The following is a 22,397-nucleotide window of genomic DNA, read 5'->3' on the forward strand; positions in this document are numbered from 1 at the left end:
GGAAAGTGTTACTAGTAAATTAGTAGTCTGTTTTATATGCGATTATTTACAGAATTGTCTCCGCTAGCTGCCAGAATCGCCAAATATTTTGGTAAAGAGTTGGAATGGCAAGCTCATGGTGTTTTCGGTCTTCTCTTTAATTTCAGAAACTTCAGTAGCTTTAGGCTCTGGTTTTATATCTCTCGACTTTATTTTAAATTTGGTGAGCAACTCGTTGTTAAACTCATATGGCAGTGTCACTCTCCCAAATGGGCGAGAGGTTTCTGTTACTCTATGGCTACCATATGTACCCATCCCGGTAGATTGCGATGTAAACTCTCCCATTTTTGTATATTTCTCAAGTAGGGACTGAGCATTATCCTCTTGTGCTTGTTCTATTGGTTTTACTATCAAATCATAGTACTCCTGATAGTACTTTCTTATGTCTTCCAGATCAATGTCCCGATCATAGACATGTCTCATCTCTTCCTTCCACTTATATTTCTCATCTTTTGGTTCATTTGGATTCGTGGATGTTTGTACGTTTTGTTCCACAAATTGCGATTTTATCCATTTTAGTTTGGTAACAGTATGTTCAACTGGTTGTTCAGCTTCTGTGTCTTCATTAATAAGTGCAATCTCCTCGCGTAATCTGTGTTGAGCTTCAGATATTCCTCTAAAATCTCCCGACTGTCTAAATTGTTTTGCGTTTGATTTAAGGTTCGTTGGTAATTGTGGTCCATAAACCTTGGAAAGATAGCCATAATTGTTTAAAATGTTCTTGATTATCCTCTTTAATTCTTGCTGTGCATCTTTCAGATTGATACTATTGAGAACTCTTTTGGACAAAATTTCATTCTAAATGATCATGTTAAGTGAAATCTATTTGTGGATACGAAAGATACAGCTAAATATCAACGCGCACAAAACATACATCTTGTTCGTCTATGAATGACTCAATCCTTTGGAATTTGTACGATGCTCTATTGAGCCTAGAAGATTTGAAGCTACTTGGAGTCCATCCTTCCTTAGTGTCCACAGTATACAAGGTATCTAGCTTGTTTTTTCTGATTCTCTCTCTGGTGTGTTTATGTTGCAAACCCTTTGCTTCATAGTAATTACGGATCTTTTCCGACGAATGTCCGACCTCTAAAGTGTAAATTGCTATATATGTACAAAACTATCATTAAACACTGAATTCTATGTGTAAAGGAGAATGTAATCGTTCAAATTGCTAGAAAGGTCAGAATATGTGTATCTAGCATCGAAAAACGTACCTATATCATCGATCTCATACTTAGATAAAGGGGTTCCCAAAAACGTGGCAGTACTCATTATGTATTTACAAGTTATCACAAATAAATGGTACTGTAAAGTATAGTTAATGATGCTCTAGCATCTAACTGAACCACGCAGCCCTCAGAAATACACAGTCTTCACCTTTAACGCAGAGTAACTAATTTATGAATAATGTATAAATTTAACACTACATTTATTTATGTGGAAAGTTATGAGTCTGTAGGATTATCCTGGTCCAACTTTCGGTATATCAAAATCTGTAAAATATTGACATTAGAATGTAAAAGGCATACGCTCTGAAAGCTTTGAAAGTTTGGTATTGAACTTTTCAATCTTGTCCCGGTGTGCTTCTTTAAGGGCCGTTTCTATTTTTTGAGAGCTCCTCTTGAGTTGTGCGATCCTAAAAGCCTTTTCAGAGCTTGTCAAATTTGGGTCTTCTTTCACTGTAGATGATTTGTATAAATGTAAGGAATGTGTACGCATTCGTAATCTTACAAAGTGAGAAAATCTACGAGAAACACACCTCGCTTTATACGTCTGTCTATTATATTGGCATTTTCTTCGGGCTTATCTTCTTTGGAAGAATCCGCTTGGGTTGGTAGCTTTATAAAGTCCTTTTCTTTATCCTCCGGTCTAGGTATTTTCACAATCTTGTTCTTCTTCTTACAAATTAAACTGCCTTTCAATTTCAGGCTTCCAGTAACGATATTGTCGTATGTTTGATCAATCTTTACCATCTGTACAAGTGTAACTATAAACGACAATGTAGGTCAAATAAGTACCTCTAACTGAATATTTGTTGTAAAATCTGATAAAAATGAGCACTAGTATGATTATTCCTACACACATACATGAAAGTTTTGTATTGAATGAATATAAACCGTTTGTCCACGTTTAAATTTCTCAGAAACTTTACTTACCAAGAGCGTTTGAGATTAGATACAATTCATATTCCATATCTGGCGGATGTGCTCGTTATATCCACTCCATAAAGATTACATAGACCCGTAGGTTTAGGCTAAATCCGGCAAAACCCTTAAAAATCTAGTATGCAATGGATTCACACAGTATATCAGCGATCGAGAACCTTCCCCATTGCCCGTGGCATATAGATATTCTCAAGAGGATAAATACACGTTATACATGTTCTGCTTTGCCAGTTGATTTCTAATGGCTCTATTTCACGTATAGATGGCCCTGTGTGGGTACAATCTACATTCATACCATATGTAATATCTAGTTTCATAATAACTCGAAGAATGGCCATGTGAATAACGTGTTCTGGGCTAATACTTGAAAAATAACATTTTATTATTCCAATATTAACTACTATTTATTCTAGTGAGTGATATTATGCTCCTTTGTTGCTATACATAAGGACTACTCACATCCGTAGAACTCTCATGTGTAATACTCAACATTCGCGAAATGGAATATAATGCAAACTTACATAAACTGGTGAACGCCACCAATATCTTATTCCACATGATGGATATTCAACCTTATGCCATGGTATTGCCAATGGATAAGACCTCTAGCGTCAGAAATAAAAGAAAAATACTACACAAGATGTTCAACAACACACAAGGTATCGATAAACCTCGCTCCAGAGAGGATAGTAAAACACAGGCTAATATCACCGAGGCCAGTTTGAATAACTCACATGCAAACATATCAAAGGATAAAAAATATGAACTACGCAATGGTACACGCGCCGAAAGTAAACTTTCTAATTCTTACAGCGGATCGCTTGAACAATCTAATCCGAAAACATCTATAGATGGAGTACATCAAAGTAATCCTGTTACGAGTCCAACTGGAGGAATTGAAAACCATACCAGCAGTTTTGTGGACACGAAAATCGATGAAAAATATATTCCTGTTTCTCGCGTCATTGAGAGACTAGACAATGATTATATTGTTGGATGTATGATAATACTCGCTAAAAAAGGATCTAATAAAAAGGGCATTGTCCCTATTGCCGGTGGTATAATTGAGGTCTTTGATGAATACGAACGTTCAATTCAAGCTATTTGGAGAAATAGCGGATTGGAAAATGAGACTATACTTATGCATGCTTTAGTTTTAAGGTTGTTTGCACATGCGTACCAAATGTCTATTCCATACGCTAAAAGAGTACAACAGAAATCTAAGCTAGTAACTATCTATCACACAATGGGCACTGTCTTCCCAGAAAGTGCTTATGGGTTTATAAAGGATGATATGGGTCTATCTAAGCATTGCGAGGTATTAAAAGGACCGATACAACACAATGATAATCCAAAGGTGCCTTGCAAATGCTTGAAATTCGAAACTTCTCTTACAATGTTCCACGGAATTACCGAGTACAGATTTGTTGCGTTGTACACAACAGTATATGAGCGTGTTCTTACACATCACATGTCTGTGTTATCCAGATCAACTCTGCCTAAAGGGTATGAATCTGTTCCCGAGAAGGACGAAGGTTATTCCAAGCCCTACCGAGACACATACAGGGAGATTCGTACCAAAAGAGAAGAAGACAACCGTGTCAAGAAATATAAAGTAGATGAATAATATATAATATTGAAAACGTATGTGTTAGTTATCCTAATAGTGTATGCGTGTGAGGTCTGGACTCAGCGACAGTGTTTACCTAGAAATGATATCGCAAACATCCTAACGCTCATATATAACTTTATAATTATGTATACCATCAAGTATCGCATAGGATTCCGCCTTTTGCTGGCAAAAGCGCAGAAAAGGGTGAGTTTGCGACTAAATTCCCTTTGTTTTTTACTATATCAACTTTTGATTGACAACATTTCACTTTTATATCTACTATTATTGAACTTGTGGACTATTATGCCATAATATATATTACATAGCACTCTTCTACATCTACACGTACTTACAGGAACTTTCCAGAAACTTTACTCGCTACTTTTCCTCTATGGAAAGATGTAGAAACATTGGTATATCTGCCCATATAGATTCTGGAAAGACTACACTCACTGAACGTATTCTCTACTACACAGGAAGGATCGACAGCATCCATGAAGTACGTGGTTCAGACGGTGTTGGTGCCAAGATGGATTCCATGGAACTCGAAAGAGAAAGAGGAATCACAATCCAATCTGCAAGTACGTATTGCAAATGGAGAACGAACGAAAAAGAATATGACATAAACATCATAGACACACCCGGACATGTGGATTTTACCATAGAAGTAGAAAGGGCCTTGAGAGTACTAGATGGTGCCATTTTGTTGGTATGTTCCGTAGCAGGTGTACAAAGTCAAACATTGACAGTAAACAAGCAAATGGACCGGTAAGTAGACAATACTTCATATGCCACTTCATAAATACCTTGCAGATATTCAATCCCCCGGATATTTTTTTTGAATAAAATGGACAGAGAAGGTGCGGATGTTAATCGATCGGTAGAAATGTTACAAAAGAGAATGGGATTGCAAGTATCTCTACTGCAACTCCCAATATTTGCGAATAATAAATTTGAGGGAATTGTAGATATAATTAATGGAAATGCTTACTATTTTAAAGGAACCCACGGAGAAACATTGCAACTGGAAGAAGTTCCGGCGGGAATGAAAGATATGATACAAGAAACATATACAAACCTCTTGGAAAAGCTTGCAGATGTTGACGATATATTCGCAGAGCATTTTCTGGAGAATAACATTTCTGTACCCTTGATAAAAGAAGCGATCCGACGTTCTACTTTAAATCATAAAATGTATCCTGTACTACTAGGATCAGCAAAGGGAAACAAAGGGGTGCAGTTGCTCTTGGATGCTGTTTGTGAATACCTCCCACATCCCTTTGAAGTCAAGAACACGGCTTACACTAAAGACGGCGATCCTATAACTATAGATGGGTCGATTTCTTCCCCACTTCTGGCATATGGATTCAAAATACAAGATACACACTTGGGACAGCTGACATATTTGCGCATATACCAAGGAACCTTGAGAAAGGGTCTACCACTACACTTGGTAGAGGATGGAAAACGTCATAGTTTTAAGAAACTGTACAGAATGCATTCAAATGAGAGCGAAGAAATACAATCTGCGAACTCTGGGGATATTGTTGCAATATCAGGGCTTAAATGCAACTCTGGTGTTACGTTTACAGATGGAAGACTAGAACATACAATGGCACCGTTATATGTTCCGTTACCAGTTGTTTCATTGGCCCTCAAAAAAGTTAGTCATTCTGATCTATCAAAATTATCAAAAGCCCTTGCGAGGTTCCAGAGGGAAGATCCCACATTTAAAATAACTATAGATGACGAATCTAAAGAAACAATCATGTCCGGAATGGGTGAATTGCATTTAGGAATATATATTGAGAGGATGAAACGTGAGTACGGTCTTGAATTGGAAACGGGGAAACCTATTGTAAACTATAGAGAAACGGTTACCACAAGAGTAGACTTTGATTACACTCACAAACGCCAATCTGGAGGTGCAGGGCAATATGGAAAAATTATAGGCTATATTGAGCCGATTGGAGAAGATCCTAACGACCATATCTGCATAGAATTTGTGAACAAATTGATAGGAAATGACATCCCACCTAGCTTTATCCCTAGCATCGAAAATGGATTTAGGGAATGTGCAAAAAAGGGTCTTTTGTCAGGTAGACCTATGATAAATACAAGATTCGTGCTCACAGATGGAGCTTCACATGAGGTTGACTCGTCGGATATAGCCTTCAAATTGGCCGCATTCGGTGCGTTTAACGAAGTTTTTATGGACGCTGAACCAATTATACTCGAACCAATCATGTCAATAGAAGTTGTCTCTCCATCTGAATATCAATCACAGTGTTTGTCAACCCTCACAAAAAGAAAGGGTGTAGTCACAAATACAGGCAACTACGGAGATAACGTGGTACTAAGTGCAGATGTACCATTAAGAAATATGTTTGGATACATTACGGATCTTAGAGCTGCAACAAAAGGTCAAGGCGAATTCACAATGGAATTCAAGTATTACCAGCCCATGAACAAGGCAGACCAAGATGAAGCAATGAAGGAATACCAAGACTCACTTAAGAAATAACAAACCCGGCGCCAGGGCCGAGTACTAAATTCATAACACCCCTCAAGCTGACAACAGATAACCGAGCAAAGAACTAAATACATCAAATAACATTTATAATAATCACATTACACGACTGTAACTATCACAGCGTAATTTAAGCGTTTGAGACAAACTGAGTAATGATGACATTATTTAAAATCTTCGATTGTTCTGAAATGTTAAAATGTTTAGGCGAAGACATGAGCCAAGTCAGCCAAAACAGCATGATGTGGCAAGTTAGCAAGAGCTGGAGCGTGCTTGCAGACACCCTTGGCGAGCTTTCCGAACCAGACATGGCCGTCAAGAGCAACTGGGAAGCCAGCAGCTGGGAAGTGGAGGAAGTGCTCACCACCACCGACAAGGGTGACGTGGGCGAAGTGGAAGTTGTGGCCAGCCTTGCAGTGAGAGAAAGCCAAGACTTCCTTGACGGCCTTGCCAGCTGGAGCAGTCCAGGCAAAGTGAGCACCGCACTTGAAGCCCTCGACATCCTGACCACTGGCGACAAAGTGAGCAACATGGGCACCATGATGGAGACCCTTGACGACGGCACTGTTGCCGGCAAAGTCAACGAAAGCAGCAGAGACAGCGAAGACGCTGACAGCAGAGATCAAAGCAACAATAGCGTTCATTGTGTATTTATGTTTTTTTAGATTTTATAATTATACAAGGTGACCAAAAATAAAAGTGAATAGCGCACCCGCCGAAGAATGGTGGGGGAAGAATAAAGTAAGGTGGGGAATATTCTTCCACCGTAGATAGGGTAGAAGGCATGACTGGTGCACTGTCTGGGAATGAAATTCTTGGCCAGAATGAGCCTGTATGCACCTGTCTTCCGGAGTTTATAACGTATGTGTGTCACCACTTCGATATCTCCGTGTCTTTAGGCTCTATGGAAAAAATAACCCCGGGAATCTTGTCAAGATGCTTAATGTAATGTGTAAGTTCTGTGGGAATTGACCATTCAGAGCCTATAATGCACTGTTGTACAGTGCTACTTCTCATCCAACAGTCTTCCTTCTCACCTCTAGACTTCTTGACTATTCTTGATGAGATTTGTCCTAAATTCCAAATTTTATGAATATATCACATGTGCGTAACTTGTCACATATCTGTATAATTGTCAGTAGAGTTCAGTCTTGGGATGGATCAAATTCTATATCTCCTCTCCCCCTGACAACTTATTTTCTCAGTGCAGCCTTCTCTATCTGTGCCCAGTACAAAGTCTGGTCTCCCATCCAGGTTATACGGTATTCAATTCCATAGACATGTCTGAGTATATCTCAAAACCAGTAGTTCAAGAAGCTTTTCAACTCAGATTGTCTTTGATGATTGTAGAGATCAGATTCCCAGTGGTTCCATTTATTCTTCCGTGTTTCTCCGTTCATCCTATATATATCATCTCTCTGCTCACACCAGTTGAGACATAAATGAGTGGGTAGAATGAAGACTACGGATGTAAACTGGAGGATACTATGGAGTTATAGATACCACGAGGAACTAGTCTAGTATACTGAATAAATATGTAGTATGACAGAAACAGGGGCTCATGTTATAAATATCTTGGAAAAAATGGTACTAACAACACTTACAAATGTCCTGATTGTAATGCCAATATTACCTGTGTGACCAGTAATTACAAACATTACTCTCAAACAATTCACTCCATAACAGAAGAATCCAATTGTATAGCTAGATTAAATAATAGAGAAACGGAACAAACAGGAATTAAGTTTCAAAAGAATATCACCCAGGTAATTGTCTATCACTATCCAAAATGATCGACTGGACTCCCACTTCGTGTTAATCACTCCACTAGCTGGTACCAAAGGAGATATCTTGACTCTAATGAATGGGACCCAGTAGAGGATCCTCCAACTAGTATTGGTATTGATACCAAGATTCTTCCACTTCTTCAGAGTATAAAGAAAAAACCTACTGGACCCTCTCCAGGAGATATAGCAGAGAGTCTTACCGGTGGAGGTCTCCTCGGTGTTGTTGCATGGAAGGGGCCTGTTATACTTTCATTTCTAAAGACACTCTTATAGAATACTTCCTCTATGGATATAATGCAGAAAAACTCTCCTACCCTTGGTAGGTGGTAGAGACTCTCCTTTTGGACTACTTCCGTCTATATGTTGTAAGAAGGGTTCTTCTAAGTGGTCATTTAGCAAAAATCAGCCTACATAAATCTATTCCAAGCGGTGTGCGAACCAGAAAATCTGACCTAATCCTATGCTGGAATGAACTATTAATACAACTGCAAACTTTGATCACATATAGTGTCACACATGTAAATAAACCGTGAAATATTAGAGTCAGATATTTCTGACAGACTTCATTTGTTCTAAAAAAATCCAAAATTAGCAAACATTAAAATACCCAGGCCTGAGTCTGGCTAGATTAAAATTACAAAATTATGACTACAAAATAAAACAGTGCCGATATTGTCCTTTGTAGAATTATGGTCCAACCGAATTTATCTACTCGAATTTATGTAATATGTCGTTTTATCTATGCTTTTCCATTCATCTTTTTCCTTCTCAAAATACAAGTAATTGCTGTCTCTATGAAGTTTTATGCGCAATTTTGCTAATGGAAATTTGCCATGTTTCAATACAACCGATACATGGACACAAACTTCACATCTAAAACGAGCTTTCCAAAGTGTTTGTCCCTCATTCTTTACCTCTGCAAAACCTCTTCCCTCTGGAAAATAGTCTTTGGTAATACAAGGGTGATTATCTTGTTTAGTTTTCTCTGATTGGTTCCCATTTGTACTATCATCTGCAATTACTTGATCAGATGGTTCCTCGCTAGAGCCATCAGAGGTTTCTGTGTTTGATAAATTTTCATCGAGGGCGAAATCCAAGGTATCCTCCCTAGAATCTTCTGCTTCTTTCCTAGATTCTTCATCACTACAAATGTTCAGTGATGGTATGGCAGTGAGTGAGTCGTTGACATCCCTAGCACATCCATATGTTATTTCCGTGATAAGAAGCCAATGGTTGGATCTATAGTCGAACTGCTTGAATGTTACACAGCTATCATACTTTATATAAAGACATACTGATGGTTTCTCGCTTTTTTGTGGATGCAATTTTAGCATCTCACATCTTTCATCCCTATATCCCTCCCAGATTACATGATTTCCATCTGTAACTCTATTAAACCAGTCGTTTGTTTTTGGCAAAAGTATCCTATTTAGTATAGTGCCACTTAGTTCATATTTTACTGCATATCTTGTACTGTTTATATCATAATTTATATCGAGCTCGTGATTCCGTCCATATATCCCATTGATGCAATAACAAAAAATGAGATATAACGGAATTATCTTCATAATGAAGACTGAGACGTTATATAGCCTGAAATCTGTTGTTCATATCCAAAGCATATGGTGGGTGGGTTCTGTGATTCCATAGGAAACTCATTCGCATGTTAGTAACATATGTAATGTATAATTTCCTGAGATTTTGGATAGAGAAAAATAGACTGTTTGAATTTGGTTTTGTCTACTTTATAGACATTTTGGCATGGACCGGATCCGAGGGGTTGATATGGAAAAACCCTTGAGCGTAGCTTGAGTACCTGTGTTGGAATGATAAACTAGTTGTTATTCTGTCATACTTTGCATTTGTTTCCTTTAATAGCCGATTATAGACCCCGAATACTCGCTCATCTATGGAGTAGGCTGCCTATCTAATCCCTTTGATAAAGTGGTTATGGGCTATTGGAGTACTTTATAGTAATATAGCATAGTGAAAACACATGTTTAAGAACCTTTCCGCATGTATACAACCGAATTTTGTGCTGGATTCCATGACTTTATGGTTCATTTAAAAAATATAGAATTCGCCTATATTGCGGTGGTTAGGAATTATCACGTACAACTAAATAGATGTACCCTACTGGGGTGTGTGGTCTAAATCAAGTACTGCTTAATTCACCTCCATTATGATAGACAAATTGATATCAAGGGGATGTTCCCGGGATGCCGCCGTTTGAGGAAGGTCGACTTGAGCGCATTCCCAGGGAAGCTTTAGCATGCAAGGGGAAAGATGAACTAATCAGGCACTTAACTGCTAAGGTTTGGTATAATGCGATAAGGATACACTTGCGAATGATACTTGTGTGAATATCTCCTACAGTAGCCTAGTAGTTACCACTATTCACATTTTCACCAAAAATATATTCACTATATCAATTAAAACATGTAAATACATTCATATTTCAAGAATGTGCCAAAGATGAAGAGCAACTCTTCCTTATTTGTGTCTACACACCACAAATGAGCCTTTTGTGGACTATACACTCCAAATGTACTCTCTGACCTCTTACACATGTATTTAAAATTATGAAAATGTAGCTTCTTGGGCATAATGGATGATTTGATCTGCGTTTTGAGCTCCATGGTCTCAGACCGTGTTAGACACTATGAGCTCGTAAAAATCACGATCCACACATCCAAACGCAAACTTTACATCCTCGTTGCTGACAGAGGTTTGTTTCGATTCATTTTAGTACATGTTTTGTCGAATGTTTCGGATGTTTTTGTCAAGGTGTCAATCCTCTAGTGATTCTTGGAGGATTTCTCTACGATATGATGCATCCATCACACTTAATCTACAGGAATATACCTTGTAACGTACAGTCTGAGTGGTATTTTGGAGGATGGTAAGATTCCATACAGTAATGTGAAAAACGTCGCCCTTGATGAGAGCAAAACAAAAGTCGTTATTGAGCTTAATGAGAGCATAATAAAACATGAGGTAAACATCATCAGTTTGTGCTCACAATATCGCCATTTAGGAGGGTAATCTCGGAATTTATTCCATGGAAATCGAGACTCCGAATCACGTTTTACTATATGACAAAATTAAGATTGCTGTCGATACCAATATCATGATCCAAAAGTTTGAGGTGTGTTGTACAAGGCGCTCTACAATATACTACAGGAATCACCTGAAGAGGAACCAATAACAATTGTGGATGAGCACACTATCCTTCCATTCAACGGTTATAAAAAGATGACGTTCGGAGGTTATTTCTTTTTTGTTAGGGATACATTCAGAGATACGACATTAAAAACTCTATATAATACACGGATAGAAGATGATAGAGGAGTCACGATATCTATTCATGTCAGAGATCCCAATCCGATACATCATTTGGAAATGGAAGATCCATGTGACTTGTACATGTACTCAAGGGGTTTTTTAAACGAAGTGATTTTGATTCTAAGTAAAGACAAAAAAAACACTCATGTACCTGAATGCAATATACTGAGGGATGAAATTTATTACAAGAAAATGAAGCTGAATAATGATATTGCAACTTGGTCATGCTATCACATACTTGTGCAAATGGAAAAGAAAGTTGTTGCGTTCTTTATCCTCAGGAGATTATACATCCCTCCACTTTTGGATATGTGCCAAGATATTTCTATAAGGTTTGATCTAACTCTTGAAGAAAACAGTAAAACCAGTGTAACTGAATGGTGGAATGAGTTTTGTCTTACAGTAAATTCGTTCACGGCTAATTCACAAAAATTTATATGGAATAAGGATCTAATACAAATGAGAGTGGATAACCTACGATTTAGGAGTCCTATGTATTCCTTTCTAAAAAACAACTATGGAATAATGCCATCCTATTATAAACTCATAAGGGGATTCATAGCATCAACATTAAAGCTGTTGCCACCCAACGTAGTAGATCAATCTACAATAGTAAAACTTGAGGACCCCTTATCATTTTCTACGGATGAACCCATGGAATACATTTACAAAATAGTATCACAACTTTTTGGTGTTGGAAGCAGTAAAGTAACACATTCACGTAAAACTTTAATTAATAATTTCACAATGCGGTTAGCGGACTATATTTCATTTTGTATTGATGAGCTGATCCTTGGAAAGGAAATATCCCTCTCACTTTTAATAAGGGACGTAAGGTCTATGGATCAAAATTCTAGGAAAAAGTTACACAGTATTCTTGTATTTTTAATGCATTTTCGCTCTCTTGATTTCACAGTGGATTACTCTCCAAAAATATTTGAAAATATTATAGATACATATAAAAGAAATGGGAATTTTGATTGGAAACGAGTAACCTTTAATCATTTTTCTGTTTCAAGATTTTTGGAAGATGGTTATATAAGTGTTTTATTTGATGATATGGATCCTAGAAAGTTTACCTGGGATCCTTATATACTTTTAATGTCTTCATTGCTCGAAACGTTTAACAGTTATACAATACACAAGAGGATATTTAGAAAAATGTTGGAGTTACCCATGCCGATCCCAACCACATTCTTACCATTGGTACCATCATTTGTCCATATTCTGCAGAATAACTTGCACAATTCAAAAACAACGCCCTTGTTACTGTCTTTGCTGATAAACTTTAGTTATCACAGTGATGAGTTGAAGGTATGTACATTTCTTAACCTATTATTGGATAATACAGGAATCTATGATGGCCTCAAATATCGCACCTACAGTAATACATTATCTTTTAGATGAGGGGGATTCAGTACCCCTTACTCTAAAGTTAATGACGAACTTGACAAAGAAAAAGGCTCATCAGGACTCTTTTACTCAGGCTGGTGCCATCAGTAATATAGTACTTGCCCTAAAGGTAACGGTTGTGCACAATACACGTAAGATTTTAGGCATATTACAAAGTTAACCGAGACATTGTGGCTTATGCTGCTGGAGTAATAGGGCAGTTGAGTAATTCATCTAAATTCTCAGACAAGCTAGACTATATCGCAGATGTGATGATTTACACATTTCACACCGGAGCTGGATCGAGGGAAAACTTCGAAAAGATTTTGTTTTGCTTGAGAAAGATTGTAGTAAATAGGTCTATACTCATTAAAGTCGGAAGGCATTGCATTCGTACCCTAATTTTCAATTTGAAACTTGAAAAAGAAAATGACTATTTGATGAGTATTTTTGAGCTTATGCTAGAGCTTGCAAATGTAGTACAAAACTGTAAATTGATGCGACACTATGGGATCTTGGATGCCTTGAATAATTTGGATGTAAAGGTTGATAGCGTAGTACAGGTTGCAATAAAACTATCTACCAAGATCAAAAAGAAGACCTTACACTGTAATTTTTAAATACTTGACATTGTCATACTTTATTGCGATTATTTTTTCACTGTTTATCTAACTTGTACATTTAATTATCCTCGAGCCGAGCGTTTCCACGTATCCATTTAATTCTATTCATGAATTGTTGAACCTATAAATGTCATGAGCTGCATCATTAGAGTAAACAAACATCCTTGATACCACAGTAATACTTGAAAATATACCAGACTGATGTTAGATATATAATAATTATGCTAAATGGCTGCAAGAAGAGAGTTGCTATTTCCCGCCTGGAGTAGTAACTCCATACGTCTGGTTTTATACGTCCTTCCTTATCTAAACCTGATATGACCGTATCAGGACGAACTTTGGTCGCTATACGTACAAGGTAAAGGTTATATGTGGAAAATCATCATACCTTTTCTATCGCCAGGGTAATTTGCACCGTGTCTAGAGCTAAAAACTAGCCTTGCTACTCTTTTTAAAATCATTCCATATCAGCTACTGCATTAAAGTATATAATTTGGATTTGTGGCATTTAAAGCGCGTATATTGTGCAGTTGGGATTTCTTCAGCTTATGATATAACTCCAGTAGAAATTTTGCGTGATTTGCATAAATGTTGTTGAAAAGGAATTGGTGGATCACAAATTTTGTAAGATACAGGGCATCATTTTCAAATTTTAAGCAATGGAAGGACCTTATGGTTTTCAAGAGGTACGTATGCATAGATACTGTGCCATGTGTAGGTGTACACTCATCAGATATACAATGTATTCTCTGGATTAACTATTATATGTAGGAGCAACGGTCACAGCGTTTGGAATTTACCCAAATTTATTCCTCATGAGTACGGGTTTAGACGATTAAGACGAAAACCTCCATTTTTCAAAATTAGAAAATATGCTCATCCAAAGATTACTGCAAATTACAGCCCAGATAGGGATATAATGTATAATAGAACTGTGTTTATAAGATACGGATGGATAGAACATGCAAAAACATTTTACAACATCAAGGAACACATTGAAGAAACCTTTCAAGGTATGATTCCACGCCATTGATATTGATTCTACAGGTATAAATGTGGTAGGAGTGGCAGAAGGAGAAGGTTATGGTATCGCAGTAGTGAGTGAAAGAGGGAAAACACTGTTCCACGTAAACACCAGAAGAGATTTGGGCTCTGTTTGCAATGAAATTTCTCAGAAAATACTGGAAGATATTTAAACTTGTACACTTGATACCTTGAATATATAACTTTTACTATTTAATTAATAGTGTCAGTGATCTGTGATCCGAAAAGAGACAGTTTTCAACATAGTCTACAGTTCCTGTCAGAGAATTAGCTAGGGATTCAATTTCCTCACGTAATTCGTATTCAAAATTCTTAGACGGAGATTTAAATAATGTATTGTTGGTGATTTTGATATCTTTCAAACCCTCCAACATGGATGTATTCATACATCCAAGTTCTCGATTATTGTGCAGCACAAGCACACTTGCGATGATATCTGGGTTGAAGATACCCACCTGAGAGTTATATTTGCAAATGTTGACCAATCTCCTAGATAGTGTTGTAGCATGAGTAAAGGTTTCCAAACTGCATTGCAATGTATACATGTGATTTATAAATAATGATAGGCTTAAGTGGGTCTTAATTACGTCACATTTCCATAGATTCAATGACTTTAGAGCATTAAAAACCGAGAAATCTATTTGACCCAACTTACAGAGTATATTCAAGAGATCGATTGATTCTCTCGGTGTAAGATACATCCCACGTAGGCTATTTAGTAAATGATCCGGAATTTTGTGGTTAATTAGTGGCAATTGACCCAAAATTATTAAAATCCGTGAACTACTGTCATGTTTAACATGGTTTGACAATTGTTGTAACAGCAAATCTATGAATCCAAAATCCAGCAAGTTAGCTTTTAACAAAGATTTGATGCAGGTATATATTCCAGCTGGGTTAAGATAGTTTATTGTACCAAAACTCTTCATGCACAAAATTACAAATCCCACAGATTCCAAGAGTTTCGATTGTATGCCTCTCAGTTCATCAGGACTGGGAGAATTTGTTATATCATTCCCTCCCTGGGGCAAGTAAAGAAAGTTTTCGTTTTTAAAATGTTTTCCATCAGGATTACATATGAAATGAAGCTGTGAAGTAATGAAGATAGAGTTTGTCATAAAGTTATGTCCCATTTTTTTTATAACAAATTCCAATCTAGATAAAAGGGCCAATAACAAGTCAGAATGAATAAGTTTACAATGGTAAATAGAGAATAACAACGACTTTACATCCACGTGATTAAGCTTATCCTTTAGTGGTATAATACTTGCCGCAAATTTTAAAAATAGCTTCTGTGAATAAGCTTCTAGTCTTGTAAGTCCGTCCAATATATTAACATAATTTTGTGGTATAAAATTGTCAAAACAATCCAACTCTTCAATATATTTGCACAGTATGTTAAAAAAGTTTTGCAACTTTGACCTATCTATTAGTCCAGAAAATTTAGAGTATGCACTTATGGTGTTTCCTACACACTGCGGGGTCATTTCCTTCACCCTTTTTTCAAGTTTTTTAACGCACAAACCGAATAATTTTTCATCATAAATGGATAATTTTGCATGCGCATTCAACACATTAACAATAACCCTAACTGAAAATTTATCATTGTCCTTGCAAACACGATCAGATAAGGCACCAAAAAGAACTTCATCTCTTACATCCAACCTAGCGTAACCGTTTGCGATTTGAGCTATGCACTGCGGCGTAAACCCAGAGTTTTTTAATCTTAAGGAGATTATTGGAGACAAAACATAGAGTAGACCATTATTATCTTGTCCATAATAAGCAATGGAGTTTACTAATATGGCTATAGTTTGGTCCGTAAGATTCTCACATTTTGTTGCTAGGGAAGATAGTAGGTCATTCACCATATTATCAGTACCTAATTTATCGTTATTTAGAAGAAGTACCCTCAAAATCATTGAAAAATCCTTCTCATTAAAATTACCAACCAACTTTTGTATAGTTTTGCTATCCCATGACATGGTATTGACAGAGTTGTAACCGCCGATTTTTTTGGATTTACCAGGGAAAGTACGTGCAGAAGGTCCACTGCAAGCAACTAGTTTTTTTACAATGTCTTTTATGAAAGAAATTTCTCCGAACTTACCGAGTGAATGTATAACGTTGCATATAGATGCCGTATGCACCTCTCTTATTTGATCCATTATGATTTTGACAGAAGTATTTAAGAGACCATGGTGTACACAATTAATCTTCGCAAATGCATTCAGAATGATGCAAATTTCATTGGCAGTGTAGTTGTGGATGAGTGTAGTAGTTTTGTTCTTAGATTCATGTTTTACCCTTGACGTGTTTTCAGTGAGAATATCCGCTATTTTCCTCCAGTGGAAGGTCGGTTGGCTAATTTCCTTTTTAGATAGGAGGTTTAAACTATTTGCTACTATCGAGCCTTCCAATTCTGGGAGAGCCTTGAGAAGCTTTGTGAATACCACTTCTACATCCTTCTTTGTGTGTGAACTAGCCACGGATCTCACTAAAAATGGGAGAACCATGTTAAATTTACATTCCTAATAACCCTTATGAGTATACGTTCCCTTTAGAGCCATTTACGGGCTCTAGATGAGCATCTCTATAGATATGCAAAGCATACCTCAAATAACCTATAATAATTATAAGTATAGACTCTAAATAATGACGATGAGTCAAAACATGTTGTAAATTTCAACTGTTACTGACTGAACGTCTATACTGATGGTAGAAGATGTGCACAATTCTGTCTATCGTCAGAATACTCCGATGGAGTCCATATTAAGCGTAAATTGAAGATGTAGATTGTAAAGGGAGATGATATTGCTCGTATTTTGCGATGTGTGTCGTCAAACAGTCCATTTTAGATTGCAAGGTTTACACGTACCTCTCGATCAAACTCAATCTGGACCATCTACAACACTTTATTGAATGTTTACATCATATCAATGATTGTATAGATAGTATGAGATTAGGGCATATTCTGATATTCCTTCTCTACGTAGGAATATGTTCCACCAAAATTGATACTGACAAACACCCAAACAGAAATATTGAACATGTAAAAAGTGAGTGGATGCTAAATTGCGCATGTTTAATGAATATACATTAATCCTGTAGGTTATTGTGGGATAGGTTACGATTTAGTTTCTGGAAATCCGATGGGTGACCCTTCAGATCAGGGTGATTTTGGATATAAAAGCAGCATTATACTACAACCAAAAATAACGACTGATGTTCGTGGTAACTTTAAAGTAGAGGGAAATACTAGAAGCTTTTGGATAAGGAAGAACAATTACTGTTGGAATAATACAGAGGTACTTGATTTATGCAAAGTAACATTCTGCATAGCCAGGAGAAATAAAAAATAATGACGACTATCTAAAGGCTCTATATAATGATTTTGATGTAGATAATGCGCTAAGCAATAATTTGCTAAAGGCAAATGCCAGTAGTAAAATAATGCGGGCTATTAAAGACCATGGAAAATATCGAATACGAAAATCATATTGTAGTATATACGAGAGTGGAATAGTCTTGCCATACAAAGGGTAATTTATGTATGACTTTACTTAAAGTCCAAATATGTGTGGTTATTCATCGGTCGTTGATATAATATTTGTGCAGAATAGTAGCAAGAGGATTCCAAGAATACGTGGGTCGTTTGCCAGTACTTACAAATGAGACATCGGAATGCTCAGCAGACATGTTCCTTGTACAATCAAAAAACAAAGAGTGTATAAACATTAGAAAATGGATCGATTTCTTCAAAGTTTACGGCACCCACATCGTTACACATGTCATAACAGGTTTTAACATTAGGCAATCGCTAACACACTTATAGGAGGAAAGGTAATGTATACTGAAAAATCTGCAAATATATCTGAACTATCCAAAGAGGATGAGAACGAAATGAAAGATACGAGTAAAAAAACCAAAAATTTTAAGAAGCGTATTAGGGGTAGTAAGGAATCTAAGCAGGTTTCAGTATTGGGAGGTTACTACATTAAAGGCCTAGAGAATAGAAGAAACTTTTCAGATTGGACTAAAACTGTTTCGGAACGCCCTATGCCAATTAAAGCCAAATTTGTAGCAATTTCAGAGCTTTTTCCGGATAAACATTTGAGCTATGTAAAAGCTCTAAAATACTATTACGACTTATTTGGGCTTAACGCAGGACTTTCCATAGTCGAAAATGTCAGTAAAATTGTTTGTTTGTGTATAGCTTTATAATGTCTACAGTTTGAGGGAGATACTTTAACATCCAATGGTGGAACAGCATCGTGTCCAGAAAGTAAATACACAATTTCTGGATTTTCTATGCAGATTGACAAAAAACTGGAGATTGCTAACTGTATACCAGGAAGGTACTTTGCATTTTCTCCATGCAGAACCTTCAGGGACGTTTGCCCCGGCACGACCGATAGCTCTATATGGTTACTTTGCGGAAATTCTGGTTTCCAGGAGCTAATTACACTATCGTTTTCCAGGGTATTTACATGACCTCCAACCAAAAATCTTCAGGAACAACCAAGATGTCCACAAGGGTTTACAATAGCTCTGGGCTTTTATATAGAGTACAAGGAATACAAAATCATAACATGTCAAGCAGGTATTGATTCCAATACCCATGAACATAATCAGGGAACAAATGCGGAAAATATTCTGAGTGGGAAAACACAACATCATGGATAATGTGCGTACCTGAGAATGCTACAAACGAGGTATCTTGTTAGAACGTAGCCACATGTTATCTAGACAAGAGTAGTGAGCGGAGTGGCAGCTAGTGGAAAGACGGAGATCGTCACATGTCCAAAAGATTATAAGATAAGGCAAGGTACAAGCACACTAGTTATAAAAATGATTGAATTCGCAGGGTTTACCATAAGTATCAAAACCACCGATGTATCTGAGGAGATACGCACCGAGATAAACTCCTGTCCAGTTGCACTGGACCACTGTAAGGTGGACTGCAGCCATAATTTATGCAAATCGAGCTCAGCAATACTAATATGTAAACAGTGAAATCAACACACGCAATTCAAGGGATTTCGTTGCTGAATATATAGTGTTTCTGTGGTTACACTTTAGTCATACACCACACCGGGCCATTTAGTTTATGTTCCGTTAAAATGGCTGACGAGGGAGAGTATAGCTTTTCATTGACAACATTTAGTCCTTCTGGAAAGTTGGTCCAGATTGAGTACGCCCTTAATGGAATTGCCAAGGGAGCCCCTACGCTCGGTGGGTCTTTTAGGAGTTAAAACACGTAATTTATAGGAATTAAGGCATCCAATGGCGTTGTAATTGCAGCTGAGAAGAAACAGTCTTCGTCTTTGATAGAACTCGATTCTTTGAGCAAAATTGATCTCTTTGCCGACCACATTGGCGCTGTAGCGGCTGGAATGCCCGCTGATTTCAGAGTAGTTTTAAAGAAGGGAAGGAAAGAGGTTTGTTTTCTGAAGTTTACCTGATCTACACACGCGTTCTCTGTCACGCTACATTACTCGTGTGTAGGCCATAAAGTACAAGGCTCAATATGGCGAAGATATACCGGGATCACAGCTGGTTAAGGATGTGGCATCGATAATGCAAGAGTTCACACATTCAGGAGGTGTAAGGCCCTTTGGTATTTCCCTCTTGCTAGCCTCGTACGTTTTGTTTTTTGCATCCATGAGTGTACAGATACGATGATGAGGGTCCACAACTCTACCAAATCGACCCATCTGGCGCTTACTTTGGTTGGAAAGCTACAGCTATTGGAAGTAGAATGCAGAATAACAACACATTCCTGGAGAAACGTTACAGCCCTGATATGGAGCTGGAGGATGCCATACATATTGCCATTTTAACACTAAAGGAGGGATTTGAGGGGGAGCTAACAGCTAATAATATAGAAATCGGAGTTGTTGGTCCCGATAAGAAGTTTAGACTCTTGTCTCCAGAGGTCATTGATGACTACCTCAACGAAGTTCAGTAATGTATACCCAATAACTAACTATTAGATTCATTGTAATTGTTTTACGTTAAACATGTCTTCGGATGAGCCATCCTCCAATGATGTGTATAACATAGACATTTCTAAAGGACTCGGAAATGTGCGAGTTATTACAAAGGGCCTTTCTCGCATAAGTATGTGTATTCCTCTGTAAATTTAAACGTAAATACTCAGAACCTAGCGCAATTTCACATGAAATTAGTCGTGTAAAAGACGCTGAGAATGTAGAAGAGCTTTTTTTACTGCTTGATGATACTCACCAGGTTAGTGTTGCACATATTAACGCATTATGACATTTAGAGGCTGGAAAAACTTTCACTATTCAAGAGTACAGAATCTTTTGTTACTCGAGGATTGAATGAAGGAGATGTTGATGTTATTTTTACCTTTGAGGAAAAATCAGCTCTATTTACAGTCGGAGCAAATGTTAATTCCAAGGCTGAGGCTGGTGTGGTACGTTTAAGAGTACGGATTCAATGTGTCTAGGAAATTAAGGGTGAACTACCTGGTGTATTAGGATCTGTCAACACACTAACAGTGAATGCCAACACAACTGGAGGCAGCAACAACGAGTTTTCGGTTAGTTTTAGTCTGTAGTATACATTGTGACCTAGGGATCCTTCTACATTCCTCGCATATCGGCGCTACCCAATTTCACGGGTTTATTTCAACTATTCACATCGCATACCGACCTGAATGCTTATTCTTCGTATTCCACACGTTCTAAAGGCCTTCGGTTTACCCTATCGAATCTAAATTTTAGACATCGCTTCATATGGGAAGCGTCAGTAAGGGACGTGTATCCAACGTTCAATGAGCAATTCAAAGCTTCTGAAGCAATACTAAAAAATTCAGGGTGTTCCTTGAAGAATTCTCTTTCCTACACATATTCCTTGGATAATTTGAGTGGTGATGCTATTCCTTTTGATGGAGAATTAACTAAATTCCGGATTGTAAGTATCATTGCCATATATACATTTTCCATGTAGGAATCTGGAATTCCAGGGGGAGACTGTCAATTTTTAAAGTTTGACTACAGTATGCTTTTGGCTAGGTTTATAAAGGAAAAATTTGTAAGTTTTCACAAATTTAATCATAGAGGTCTAGATTGGGCATTTGAGCATGTCGGTTGGATATTTGCATCCACTTGGATCATATTCTCCTACTAGTTCAATTTTGGATAGATTCCACTTTACTGGAGCATCTGGTACATCTTCCACATTTAGAGGCTTTAGATTCCATGGAGTGGGTCCTCATGATTGGGGAGGATTATACAATGTTGAAAAGGGTGAATGGTTCAAAAAGGCTGATCACTTGGGAGGTGACTACTTTGGAAACATCCAAATGTCGCTATACTATCCATTCAACCTTTCAAACTTTCAAAGTCCAATGGCATTTGGTTTCTGTAACATTGGCACTCTCTCCTCACTCAAGCCAGGAATTGATCTTTATGCACAGGCTTTGAAGGATATACGCTTGTCTGTTGGCACAGGTTTGAGTATGAACTTATCAAGTGGATGCTGGGTCGAAGCTTTTGTTTCTAAAGCGCTTTTATATGCGCCTTCAGATATCTTAAGTCCATTCCAAGTTGGTCTGCGGTTCAAGAGCGGTGGATAGATTTAAGCATGTATGGATAAAATGCTAAAATTTAATTGTACAGTGTATTCATACCTATTTAGTAGCGAATTCCGGGTTGTTTCCTGCGTTCCATCTCCTTTTCGAACTCGATATTGTCATAATGAGTGGCCACAAGTGGTACTGCGAGTAAAAAGCAAGCTAAACCAAAAAATATTGGTGTATTCTTAAAGAGGCGTCCAGGTTTTGGATTTAAGCATAGATTCACAACATTTGGGTCATGCTTTCCTTTG

At 37.4% G+C, this 22,397-nt stretch overlaps 12 protein-coding genes across 12 annotated transcripts; 8 read left to right on the forward strand and 4 right to left on the reverse strand.

Moving 5' to 3' along the window:
- Window positions 1-40: 40 nt before the first annotated feature.
- On the reverse strand, window positions 41-1,365 carry BEWA_051750 (conserved hypothetical protein). The gene is made up of 3 exons (XM_004832516.1): window positions 1,257-1,365; window positions 914-1,128; window positions 41-837 (listed from the first exon to the last, which is right to left on the reverse strand). Exons 1-3 carry the CDS (start codon window positions 1,312-1,314, stop codon window positions 64-66), a joined length of 1,047 nt encoding a protein of 348 aa, XP_004832573.1. The 5' UTR covers window positions 1,315-1,365; the 3' UTR covers window positions 41-63.
- A 138-nt stretch (window positions 1,366-1,503) lies between these two features.
- On the reverse strand, window positions 1,504-2,015 carry BEWA_051760 (conserved hypothetical protein; the record flags this gene model as incomplete). Its single annotated transcript, XM_004832517.1, has 3 exons — window positions 1,504-1,535; window positions 1,572-1,721; window positions 1,802-2,015. 3 exons carry the CDS (start codon window positions 2,013-2,015, stop codon window positions 1,504-1,506), a joined length of 396 nt encoding a protein of 131 aa, XP_004832574.1.
- Window positions 2,016-2,398: 383 nt separating this feature from the next.
- On the forward strand, window positions 2,399-3,846 carry BEWA_051770 (conserved hypothetical protein). The gene has a single exon (XM_004832518.1). The coding sequence runs from the start codon at window positions 2,707-2,709 to the stop codon at window positions 3,832-3,834; it is 1,128 nt and encodes a 375-aa protein (XP_004832575.1). The 5' UTR covers window positions 2,399-2,706; the 3' UTR covers window positions 3,835-3,846.
- Window positions 3,847-3,963: 117 nt separating this feature from the next.
- BEWA_051780 (translation elongation factor G1, putative) lies at window positions 3,964-6,343 on the forward strand (the record flags this gene model as incomplete). The annotated part of the gene is made up of 3 exons (XM_004832519.1): window positions 3,964-4,023; window positions 4,175-4,587; window positions 4,633-6,343. 3 exons carry the CDS (start codon window positions 3,964-3,966, stop codon window positions 6,341-6,343), a joined length of 2,184 nt encoding a protein of 727 aa, XP_004832576.1.
- An 88-nt stretch (window positions 6,344-6,431) lies between these two features.
- Window positions 6,432-7,039, forward strand: BEWA_051790 (hypothetical protein). Its single transcript, XM_004832520.1, has one exon. It carries the CDS (start codon window positions 6,505-6,507, stop codon window positions 7,012-7,014), a length of 510 nt encoding a protein of 169 aa, XP_004832577.1. The 5' UTR covers window positions 6,432-6,504; the 3' UTR covers window positions 7,015-7,039.
- Window positions 7,040-8,737: 1,698 nt separating this feature from the next.
- Window positions 8,738-9,738, reverse strand: BEWA_051800 (hypothetical protein). The gene has a single exon (XM_004832521.1). It carries the CDS (start codon window positions 9,702-9,704, stop codon window positions 8,841-8,843), a length of 864 nt encoding a protein of 287 aa, XP_004832578.1. The 5' UTR covers window positions 9,705-9,738; the 3' UTR covers window positions 8,738-8,840.
- A 1,005-nt stretch (window positions 9,739-10,743) lies between these two features.
- BEWA_051810 (conserved hypothetical protein) lies at window positions 10,744-13,527 on the forward strand (the record flags this gene model as incomplete). The annotated part of the gene is made up of 6 exons (XM_004832522.1): window positions 10,744-10,864; window positions 10,994-11,133; window positions 11,174-11,284; window positions 11,320-12,795; window positions 12,833-13,003; window positions 13,038-13,527. 6 exons carry the CDS (start codon window positions 10,744-10,746, stop codon window positions 13,491-13,493), a joined length of 2,475 nt encoding a protein of 824 aa, XP_004832579.1. The 3' UTR covers window positions 13,494-13,527.
- A 557-nt stretch (window positions 13,528-14,084) lies between these two features.
- On the forward strand, window positions 14,085-14,692 carry BEWA_051820 (conserved hypothetical protein; the record flags this gene model as incomplete). Its single annotated transcript, XM_004832523.1, has 3 exons — window positions 14,085-14,182; window positions 14,268-14,509; window positions 14,544-14,692. The coding sequence occupies 3 exons, from the start codon at window positions 14,085-14,087 to the stop codon at window positions 14,690-14,692; spliced, it is 489 nt and encodes a 162-aa protein (XP_004832580.1).
- Window positions 14,693-14,728: 36 nt separating this feature from the next.
- On the reverse strand, window positions 14,729-17,056 carry BEWA_051830 (conserved hypothetical protein; the record flags this gene model as incomplete). The annotated part of the gene is made up of 1 exon (XM_004832524.1): window positions 14,729-17,056. One exon carries the CDS (start codon window positions 17,054-17,056, stop codon window positions 14,729-14,731), a length of 2,328 nt encoding a protein of 775 aa, XP_004832581.1.
- Window positions 17,057-17,496: 440 nt separating this feature from the next.
- On the forward strand, window positions 17,497-19,226 carry BEWA_051840 (MAC/Perforin domain containing protein; the record flags this gene model as incomplete). The annotated part of the gene is made up of 7 exons (XM_004832525.1): window positions 17,497-17,599; window positions 17,652-17,848; window positions 17,883-18,082; window positions 18,159-18,340; window positions 18,376-18,740; window positions 18,774-19,022; window positions 19,056-19,226. 7 exons carry the CDS (start codon window positions 17,497-17,499, stop codon window positions 19,224-19,226), a joined length of 1,467 nt encoding a protein of 488 aa, XP_004832582.1.
- A 437-nt stretch (window positions 19,227-19,663) lies between these two features.
- BEWA_051850 (proteasome subunit alpha type, putative) lies at window positions 19,664-20,511 on the forward strand (the record flags this gene model as incomplete). Its single annotated transcript, XM_004832526.1, has 4 exons — window positions 19,664-19,775; window positions 19,812-19,981; window positions 20,049-20,182; window positions 20,217-20,511. 4 exons carry the CDS (start codon window positions 19,664-19,666, stop codon window positions 20,509-20,511), a joined length of 711 nt encoding a protein of 236 aa, XP_004832583.1.
- A 52-nt stretch (window positions 20,512-20,563) lies between these two features.
- On the forward strand, window positions 20,564-22,146 carry BEWA_051860 (conserved hypothetical protein; the record flags this gene model as incomplete). The annotated part of the gene is made up of 7 exons (XM_004832527.1): window positions 20,564-20,663; window positions 20,704-20,792; window positions 20,830-20,982; window positions 21,016-21,108; window positions 21,144-21,482; window positions 21,519-21,602; window positions 21,637-22,146. 7 exons carry the CDS (start codon window positions 20,564-20,566, stop codon window positions 22,144-22,146), a joined length of 1,368 nt encoding a protein of 455 aa, XP_004832584.1.
- Between the last annotated feature and the right edge of the window lie 251 nt (window positions 22,147-22,397).

The sequence above is a fragment of the Theileria equi genome (assembly GCF_000342415.1).
Source record: "Theileria equi strain WA chromosome 4 map unlocalized gcontig_1105316255039, whole genome shotgun sequence".
Classification (NCBI taxonomy): Eukaryota; Apicomplexa; class Aconoidasida; order Piroplasmida; family Theileriidae; genus Theileria; species Theileria equi.